At 53.0% G+C, this 10430-nt stretch overlaps 1 protein-coding gene across 5 annotated transcripts in view; it reads right to left on the bottom strand.

Annotated features, from left to right (window-relative positions):
- Window positions 1-8388, bottom strand: part of Rfx1 (regulatory factor X1) — a 29517-nt gene extending 21129 nt beyond the window's left edge. For 3 of the 5 annotated variants that reach the window (XM_031340548.1, XM_031340549.1, XM_031340550.1), the window contains exons 1-2: window positions 8176-8296; window positions 890-1228 (exon numbers count right to left, since the gene is read on the bottom strand). In XM_031340548.1, coding sequence (XP_031196408.1) covers window positions 890-1187 — 298 coding nt within the window. In that variant the 5' untranslated portion in view covers window positions 1188-1228; window positions 8176-8296. Of the gene's footprint in view, window positions 1-889; window positions 1229-8175 lie in introns of all 5 variants that reach the window. The other 2 variants (XM_031340552.1, XM_031340551.1) reach the window with 2 other exon arrangements.
- Between the last annotated feature and the right edge of the window lie 2042 nt (window positions 8389-10430).

The raw sequence follows: 10430 nt of genomic DNA, 5'->3' as shown, positions 1-10430 counted from the left end.
AAAAAAAGTGTATTCTGGGCAGGAGTTGAAGGCCCATGCAGAAGAGCTGGGGTGGGCAGGACCACACCACCTCTGAGGCACTGTAGGCACAGTCAGGCCAGGACCTGATACCACTGAGGTCAGGGAGGCCCAAGGTGGGGCAGAGAGAGAGTGCAGGCACACTGGCAAGGGTAAGGTGTCACGAGGGTTACGGTGGTGAGTGCAGCTTCTGCCTCCCAAGAAGGGAAGGGGAAGAGAGGCAGAGGCTGGAAACCTGTGGTGACACCCCAGAGGGACAACAGACCTTGGGCTCTGAGTCAGAATGGGCACCTTCAGCTGTGGCTGGGCTTTTCCTTGGTTCTGACCTTCCCTTTTCCACATCCTCATGCTGTGACATTAGACTCAGCTCTACTACATTAGACCTTTTCCATGGTACAAGGTTAGCCATGGGCTCAGGAGCTTCCTTGGCCACCAGGTCCTGCTCCTCCAGGGAGGAGAGAGAATACATCTTGGCCATCTAGACAATGTCTCACAAGGACTTCTTCTAAGCTGGCCTACTCTACGAATGTCTCACATGTCCTCATTTAGAGAAGCTGCAATGGTAAGACCTAGGCAGTAAGACCTAGGCAGAGAGGCCTAGGGCTGCTGGGCAGCCTGACGCTTGCAGGTATGTGCAAACTGAATTTCACCATCCCATCCTCTTTTCTGAGGACATTTTCCTTGGAGACAGATAAAAACAGAAGCATTCCAATGGGTACAGAAGCTTCTCTGCTTGGTCTGATTCCCTTTACCCAAAGATGCCCCAATTCCCACAGATAGCCCTGGAGAGGATCCTTGGATGCTGAGCTCCCCAAAACTCCTCCCAGAGATATTCCAAGCACTCTGGCCACAAGTATAGATGTGAACTTACCCGATACGGTGACCACGATATACTGCTGAGCCACAGGGGATGGGGCAGGTGTGGCAGGCTGTGAGGGTGCAGGGGCAGCCGGGAGCTCTGCCACATACTGCTTCTGGCTGCCCGGAGGTTGCGTCTGGGGCTGGGGGCTTTGTAGCTCGGTGACATACTGGGGCTGGGGGGTTGCTGCAGCAGGAGGCTGGGGTGCTGCTGGGGGGGGTGGTTGGGGCAGGGCCTGGGGCGGGGCCTGGGGCGGCTGGGATGCTTGTGGGGCTGCCTGTAGCTCAGTAACATAGGACTGTGTTGCCATGCCAACAGTGAATGATAATAAATAAGGCGGTTTTCCTCTTCCTTGAGTAGAAAAGCGGGGGAGAGAGAAACAGAAAAACAAAGAAGAAGAAAAAAAAGAATTAATCTACCAGCAGAAGAAAACAGCCAGCTCCCAGCTCCCTGGAGATGTCTTTGGGCTCATCACTAACTTGATTAAATCCCTGGCTCCATATAATGGACCCATCTCTGTGGGGTATCTGGGAGTAGATACAGACAGGATTCCCCACTCTCATCCTGAGCCTGTTGCTCTCGCTCTTGCCCTCCACCCCCTGGCACCTGAACATGCCCACAGTGCCTCAGGCTAGGCCTGGGACACCTCTCCAGACTGCTAGTGGCCTCTATAGCACTGATGAGCCCGGGGAACACCTCCCCACTTTGAGACACAGTGTCACTTATATAGTCCTGGCTAGCCTGGAACTCACAGAGATCCGCCTGCCTCTACCTCCTGAGTGCTGGATCTCTTTTCTTCTAGTGTTCTGGGGATGGCACACACTAGACAAGTACCCTACTAGTAAGCTGTATCCTTAGCACTTGGTCCAAGCTAACTGAAATTGTGCCTTCTGGCCCAGCCTCTGGAATGGCATGTGCCACTATACTGCCTCCAAGTGGGCATCTCCTAGGCCTCTTGCTGCAGAACATATCTATCTGTTCCATATCCAGCCAAGCTGGCAACCAAGACCAACCATCACACACTCCTCTACTTGAGATTTTACAACTACCATAGTGGATCTAGACTGAGTTTTCCAGATGAGGCGAAGCTCAGAGAAGGTAAGGTGCTGGTCCCACGCCACACAGCAGGGAAGCAACAGGCCTGTCGAACCCTGGGCATCCTGAGCCCTTTACAATTTGAAGGTGGAAAGGCAAGTCACAGAGAAAGGCGGCTCTCAGAACCGGATGTCAAGGGTCACCTGAGTGCCCTCCCAGCAGGGTGCCATCCACAGGCCCTGAGGCAGCAATGGGTCTGCAAGCTTAGGGTGTGGGGTGCTCCTGAGGCTAGGAGTGGCTGGTCTTACCAGCAGTGCGGAAGCTTGTCTGGCTGGTGCGCAGTCTATCTCAGCATGAGACATCAATGGCTTTGAAGGGTGCCCATTCCAAGTACCTCAAGCTTGTGTCTTTGTCCTGTCCTGTCCCCTAGAGGTGACTGGCTGTCACCCTAGGCCACACGGCACCCAGGCTAAGAGCCTGCCAACTGGAACCACTGCCGCCCACATCAGCAGGTTGACCTCTAATGCCAGGGAAGGCTGGGAGCCCAACAGCAGCTACTGCTCTGCAGACGCTCCGCAGACGCTGGAGCAGTCACCTGGCACCCCAGCCTTAGCACCAAGAACTCAGCTCTTCACCCTGGTGTCCCATCCATCACTAACTTTACTCAGCCCCAAGACTTGTGGGTAACCCCGGGTTCTCACAGCACCAGTGAGACCTAGACCTTAATTGTTTCTTACAGTAGACAGCACCTTCTCTGCCCTTCCCACCAGAGCCAGGAAGTTGGCACAAGCACCCAAGAGGGACTCCCTGACAGCAAAGCCTCAACACGCCTCCTGTCTCCCAGTGCCTGCCTCTCCAGGAACCTAGGCTTCACCCTCGGATGGTAGACTTGGGAGGCCGTTGAGAAACAAGCCCTGCACAGGGCCAACGCCCAGTCTGAACTTGACCACCCCAGCTGAGTGGCTCCTCCACTGTCTCCCTGTGGGATGGCTGATGGCAGCCTCCCATGCTGATCTGTGGAGCTGCTGGCCCAGCATGTACCAGGCCCTGGGATACACCCTTAACAGCACCCCAGCCCCCCCCAAAAAGTAAGGGAAAGAAAGAGGAAGGAAAGGCTGAGCAAAGCACTGAGGAATGTCTGTAACAGTCCCTAGAGACAAAAGTACTTCCATGGGTGTGTGTGTATGTGTGTGTGTGTGTGTGTGTGTGTGTGCGCGCGCGCGCGTGCGCAGCGCGCGCACACACGAGAGAGAGAGAGAGAGAGAGAGAGAGAGAGAGAAAGAGAGAGAGAGAGAGAGAGAAAGAGAGAGAGAGAGAGAGGAATGTCTGTAACAGTCCCTAGAGACAAAAGTACTCCCATGTGTGCGTGTGTGTGGGTGTGTGCACAAGAGAGAGAGAGAGAGAGAGAGAGAGAGAGAGAGAGAGAGAGAGAAAGAGAAAGGGAGAGAAAGGGAGCGAGAAAGAGGGAGGGGGAGGAAGAGAGAGAGACTGAGACTACAGGGCCCAAGTAGCACAGAGAGCAGCAGCCAGCCTCAAGCCACCCCACCCAACCCTGCCAAAGACTTAGGCACCAAGGGAAGTTTGAACATCAGAGAAGAAAGAGGCCACAGTCACCCCACAGAGGGCAGCACACCTTCCACTGACCCCAGCTTCTGGCAATGTTAAGGGGTGCATCTGAGCCAATGTGGCTCAGGGTTTGTAGCCATCACCATGTGCCCCATGTGAACCTTTTTATAAACATTTTGTCTTGACTGACTTCTGTGCCCCAGTTTACCCATCTGTGACCTGGGTTCACAGGGCCCAGATAGATAGTAAAAATCCACTATGATCACCTTAGCAGCCAGTGAGTACCGTGGGTATTGAGAGGTGTTATTACCATTCATTCACAACTCCATAGGCAGCCCCTGAGGAGGGATCTTACATAGACCCCCTAAGTTCTACTGCTGAGAGTTTGCAGTATCCCCAAATATATTTTAGCTAGTCTCTCACATTACCAACCCCCCAGAAATCCAAGCTGTCTGAGGCCCAGGCTGCCTCAGACCTAGATAGATGGCTCTCGGCAGGAAAGCCCTGTGTTTATGGGCCTCCTCAGCCATCCCTCCTGCATGAGAGAGGTTAAGCTGAGGCGGCTGTGGGGGAATGACATACATGTAGATGGGGCGTGAATACTTCCATGCACTGAAGCATAAGACCCTTGGTTCATGGAAGGCAGTACAAGGAAAACAGAACCTGCCTGTGTGCTCTGTCAAGGATATGCTGAACCAACCACTAACATGCCACGGCCTTCAAAGCCAAATGCTAGTTTCCTGTGAATGTTTGAACCTATCCCCAGAGATGAGAGTGACTATGTTTGCTTCTATGCACAGACTGCATCATTGGCTCCCAGCTGACTATGACCACACAGTGAGGCAAAGCAACAGTTGAGCAGGGGTGCAGACTTGGGGCAGGAAAACTAACTCCACACAGATCTGAATGCTAGGATTGCTCACATGATGTTCATTAAATATTCATGTTATAAAATGTTCTTTTGATCTTTTCCAATCATCCCAACTGTAAAAGTCATTCCTAGCTCCTCTCCACACAGACAGCACGGCTGGAGGGCAGTACAGAGTGGCCCGGCCTACATCGGGTGAGGTCGTATCCTATCCCAAGACACAGGCAGCAGGCTGCAGCTGGCAGACATGCCGCAGATGTCAGATTCTAGAACCAAGTGTTACAAGAAAGGGAGAGAAAACTTACTCAGTGCATCTGTAGGACAGCTTTGGTAATGGGTCTGGAGGGAAGCGGGGAGTCCAGTGGACTAGTGCGCCCTGCCCTTGGCCTCTACTGACTCATTTCTCTCAGTCCTTCTCACGCCTGCCTATTCTGGGCTGGCTACTTCTCCTTTAGGCATCCTTGTTTCTCCATCTTCACAGGGCCCCTGAAGCACCTGTCCTCAGGGATGCATCCAGAGCCTGCAGGATCCTTTGAGCATCTGGACTGTCTCGTCTCATCAGAGAACATGCAACACTCCCAACCCTTCTCATGACTGTGGGGCCTTCAGGACCTGTCCCTCCAGGGGCCATGTCTCTTGCTCTGGATGTTTTAGCCACTCTGGCTTTCATGCTAATGAGACTCCCATTCTGTCCTGGCTCCGAGCCTTTGCACTTTCTTTTCCCCCACTTGCTTCTCACCCTGTGCCCAGCCTAGCTTCTTAACATTCAGGCCACTTTCCCTGGTCACCAAGTGCCCCTCCCCCAAGCACTCTGAAGCACACACTCTCTCTAACGTTCTTGCCACTGCGGAGCCGTTCCTTTACTCCTGAACAGTCTCTCTTCCCTGCTAAACTGGAAAGACATGCTTCAGGAAGGTCCTTAGCCCAGCTCCTAGAAGGACGGGCATGCACTGCAAGTCCAACCCCTTTTCCCTTTTGGCAGTGGGAGGGATGGCACCCTGGGCCTCCCATACACTAGACAGGTATTCTCCCTTGAACCCAAGCCTCCAGGGCACTCAGCTCTGTCCTTGCATGGGGTATAGGCATGCGGCAGAATGAAGACAGAACTGGTGAGTGTAGAAGGAAGCCCCATGGGAATCCTTGGACTCCTGAGACTCGGGAGGAGGCTGCAGCCAGGTGCTGGCTGACCCTGGGGGACTGTCAGCCCTCTTGCTACACAACAGGACCCACACATAAGAGACCCTCTCTAGTTCAGGGGTGTCAGGAAGAAGGTGAGTCCTGGTTCGAGAAATCCCCTTCCCACCTTCTCCACAACTCTGCCTCAGACCTACAGAGCTGACAGCTGAGTCAAGGTCTCTTCCCAGACGGCACTTTTCTTTCCGGCTACTCCCAGAAACAAAGGCCACTCGGGGGCAAGCAGAGTGGGTGACACTTCTCCAAAGAAAGTACAACTCTATGCCTGGCTTGGTGGCACAGACCCATCATCCTAGCTACTTAGGAACACAAGGAATCTCACAAGTTCAAGGCCTCCCTGGACAACTTAGCAAGGCTATGTCTCAAAATAAAAAGTAAAAGGGGCCACTAAGGCAAGTTAGCATGGAAAAGGTGGCTGCCACTAAGTAACCACGGTGAGACCCGCCACTAAGTAACCTCGGTGAGACCCGCCACTAAGTGACCACGGTGAGACCCTCCACTAAGTGACCACGGTGAGACCTGCCACTAAGTGACCACGGTGAGACCCGCCACTAAGTAAACACGGTGAGACCCACCACTAAGTAACCATGGTGAGACCACGGGCTGCATGCTGGAAGGACAGAGACAGCCCTACTAGCTGTCCCCTGCTCCACGTGCACGCTGTAGGACCCATGTGTGCTCATGTAGGCACATACACATGAAACAAAGAAATAAATGTAGACGCTTTACATGTAAAATGTAAACGGAGGGCTGGGTGACCAGCTCAGTGCAGAGCCTGTGCCTGGTTTGGGGGCGTCTTAGGTTCAGTTTCCCGAAAACAAGAGGAATACAGATGCTGCACACCTTATTACCTGCTTCCCACTGCCAACTCACAGCAACAGGCTTCTCTCTCGGACAAAGTTAATAAACACCATCAATAGCTAATTCCAGTGACTGGCCAGGAAGAGACAGTCATATTAACAGCCGCTGGCATCTGTGTATCTGATGTTTAATATATGATATATATTGGGGGATACACACAGTAATGTGAAGTTAAAATGATTGTGCCTCTAGATGAGAGCATATGGAGACCCCCACTCCCACCCCCAGTGTGACTCAATTCACTCAAGAACACACAGGTAGAATTGTTTTAGGTAAAAAGCTGTGGCAGTGCCAATCTTCCCCAGTCAAATGACCCTTCTGGGCCCTTCAACTGTGACAATTACTGGAAAGGACTAGGCTGAAGCAGTCAGAGAATCAATGCCATCACTTTCAGAGTCAGCCTTCCCTGATAGGAGTTGAAGGCTTTTTTAAAAAAGCAACCTAGCTTACTCCAGCCAGCATCTTCCTCAAAGTTAATCCTCATAGCCTTAAATTTGAAGACCCTTTGATGGGAGTATGAAAAATCCCTACTAGTGGGAGTCCTTGCTTCCCTGCTTAATTCCCAATGGAAAGGTCAATCCTGATCCTCTTCATTGGGCTACAGTGTATGCCAGTGCCAAGTGCAGACGCCATGACTTGGCTGCCTATGCAGCCAATTAGAACTGCCATGGCTGACCAAGTTCTACAACACCCACCACCACCACCACCACCACCACCAATACACGAAAGCCTTTGGAAAGGTTCTGCACTACCAAATATCTCTCCTTGCCTCCGATGCTACACCCGCTCCTGGCAGACATGTGGCAGGCCAAGAGATGTGGCTTAAGGAATCTAAGGCAGCTCCACTGGCTTGCTGTTTCCACAGGTGGAGACCTCAATAGCTACGCAGAAACCTAAACCTCCCACCTCCAGGAACAAGTGCCCTGATACCGGCACCACCCTAGGGCTGAGAAAGCATCCCAGAGAACAATTTCGGATCCTCTACATGTTTGGCCTAAGATCATGTCTCTCCAGGAGGAAACTCAACTTCTGACAACTAAATCCCCTAAACTAAAGCCAGTCTGATTGAAACCTGGCCATATCTTCACATCCTCCGGGGTTTAAGAGGGACACTTTGCAATCAACACGAACAAGTTATCAAATCTCACTGAGAAACAGTAAGACGGGTATGGTGTAAGATGCAAGGATAAGCCCTAGGGAAATTCTTGGAAGGAATTAAGAGCTAACTATACTGAGATGGCCACAATGCTTCCCATTTTATAGAAAGAGAGACAAAGGTCCGAGATGGAATAGTCGCACGACCAAGTTCTAAACCTCAGCCAGGTATGCACCCCTAGCTGCCTTTCCTCAGCCCGAACACCCGGACAGTCCCAGCCAGTGTCGGCGGCCGCACCCGACTCCGAGGGCGGAGGGACGCTAGGCCCCGCCCATCTCGATCACGCCCCGCCTCCGCGCGCTGTCATTGGTCCAGCCTCCTCAGACCCGCCTCCCCGCACCTCCCGACACATAAAAGCGCCCCCCGCCCCAGCCGCCCGACCTCCAGTCGCCCGCGGCCTGTGAGCACCCGCCCCTCGCGGGGGCCGGGCTGCGGGTCCGGGGGCGGGTGGTGTCGCCCCCTGCCGAGCCCCGGCCCCCTCCCCCACAGTCCCGACCGTCGCCGCCGCCATTTTGACCGCCCGCCCCTTCCCTCGGGACGGGACTCCAGCGACAGGCGCTGCGCGGGCCCGGCCGCCCGCCCCGGCGCGCCCAGCCTGCCGGGCGCTGCCCCGGTTACCTCGGCTTCTCCGCACTCGTGTCCGCGGAAGGCTTTGAGGAGGTGCGTGGGCGCCGTGCAGAGGGGACCGAGCACGCCGGGGTCCCCAGGCCGGGCCGGGGGTGTGGGGGTGGGGGGCGGCCGCAGTTGTTGTTGTTGACTGGCGTTGCTGGGTTGCTTGGTCGCCACGACTACCGTGGCTATGGCGCCTCCGTTTCCCTCACCGGGGCAACTGTTGCTACCCACCCTACTACGTCACGCGCCGGGGCGGGACCCCGGGGCCGCGATTGGACGGTGCCGGAGGCCTCCAGCATGCTATTGGCTAGCGTCCACGCTTTTCAGCACCCTCTCGACTTCTCCGAGCTCCGATTCCTCAGTCCGGACGTCCGTCAGAGAAAGCTAAACCCTAGAAGGCAAGCGGAGCTCGTCACTCGCGCGAGGAAGCGGCCCTGCGAATTACAAGGGGGTGGGATGCCGCGCCAAAGTCGACTCTCTGGTTGGGCTAACGCGAAGTCAATCTCGTCCAAAAGTTTGTCGCGCTCGCTTGCACAGGTCCGCGGGGCGTCGGGAGTTGTAGTTCGGTCCTACGGACCGACGAGAACCTCTGGACTTCCTCCTCGCCGGGCCACTCTCTGGCCGCTGGCGCTCACATTCCCCCAAGGAACGCAGCGACTCTGTGCTGCCCTTCTGTGACGTCAGCGGCGGAGTCCAGACTCGGAGTTCGATGACTTCACAGGCGCGTTCTCTCGCTCCAAAAGGGTGGAGACGAATCGACTCGTACGATTCCAGTCCGATTCCCCAGAAAGGTCACAGCCTGGCCCCAAGCGCCGCTATCTCGGCCACTCAGGCAGTGGAAAGGTCTCTGTCAGGCGGACATTTAATGAGAGGACGATAAGCAAAGGTCAGCGGCATTCTATCCCGAGCTCCCCGCCGCTCCGGGCCTCAGTTTCCCCAGGAGATAAGTCAGCTGCAGCCGGAGAAGGTGAAAAAGAAATAGCCCTGACAGGAGTGAGGGCTTCGAGATCAGATATTAATCATCAAGATAATATTCTAAAGCAGTATTTTAAAATATCAATTAATGGGAAAAAGTAGACCCATGGTAAACCAAATGTCAAACGTTAAATGCAATCATTCTGCTGGCACCTAGGTTAGGGGAAAGTGAGTCTCGCAAGCTCAGGGTTGGCTCTGTGTTCAAATATTTTTGTTTATTGAGTCAGGATTCTTTTCTAAATGAGATTCAAACTGCTTTTTCCACAGGGGGCTATGAATAACTGTGAGAGAGATGATTAATATGTTAATTAGTTCCTTTATAGTAACCACTTTTGCTATACCAATTGTTTAATAGCCTGTTGTCTACTTCAGAAACGTACAAAAAATGTCCAAGTTGGGTAGAGCAGCCATGAAGACACAGCTAATTTTCAGGCTGCGGCAGATAGATTGCTTAGAGCTGAGCTGTATAGCAAGTCCCAGCTCAAAACAATGGTTTTTTGGTTTTGGGTTTTTTTTTTTTTTTTTAGAGGCAGAGCTGGCCCCAAACCTAGTGCTGAGATTACAGGGGTGTACCACCATACCTTAAGTTTTGCCACCCCATGCCTGTGGAGTTGGGGATGGAGAAAGGCTCAACACTTGGAGCCTTCATTCCAGCTCTGCTGTGTTATATGGACAAAGTGGCTCCACCCTCAGAGCCTGTTTCCCATACTTCTCCTATGCCAGGTCCTGAATTATAAGTGTAGAAACAGACAATTGTCTACTTTTGTCTTGTCTATAATATCAGAACCTCAATAAACAGAGTCATGTGTAAGACGGGTCCTGTAGTTGCTCTAGCAGTGGAGGAGGAAGAGAGAAGGGAGAGAGAGGCTTCTGTGACCATTATTCTCTGAGAAGAACTCATCAAAATGAGGGGGGCATAGGACATGCACCACAAAATCTACTAGAAGGAAGTCCTGGACCATCCTGCAGTCCAAGGCAGGAAGATGGAACATTTGAGGCCAGCCTATGCAATTTTGTGAAGGAGGCCTGTTGTTAACATAAAGTAAGAGGAAGGGGCTGGAGAGATAAGCAGTTAAGAGCACCAGCTTCCAGAATCCACACGGCAATTTGGGCTCACAACCACCTGTAACTCCAGTTTCAGGGAATCTGACACCATCTTCTGGCCTCTGAGGGCACCAGACATGGATATGTTGCATGGATAGACGTGCAGGCAAAATACCAGTACACATTTAAAAAAAAAATGTAATTGTTCTTAACATGTTTTTAAAAGTTAAAAAAAAAAAAAA

This window comes from Mastomys coucha, unplaced genomic scaffold (genome assembly GCF_008632895.1).
Source record: "Mastomys coucha isolate ucsf_1 unplaced genomic scaffold, UCSF_Mcou_1 pScaffold22, whole genome shotgun sequence".
Taxonomy (NCBI): Eukaryota; Metazoa; Chordata; class Mammalia; order Rodentia; family Muridae; genus Mastomys; species Mastomys coucha.
This window is presented reverse-complemented; position numbering and strand designations above follow the sequence as displayed.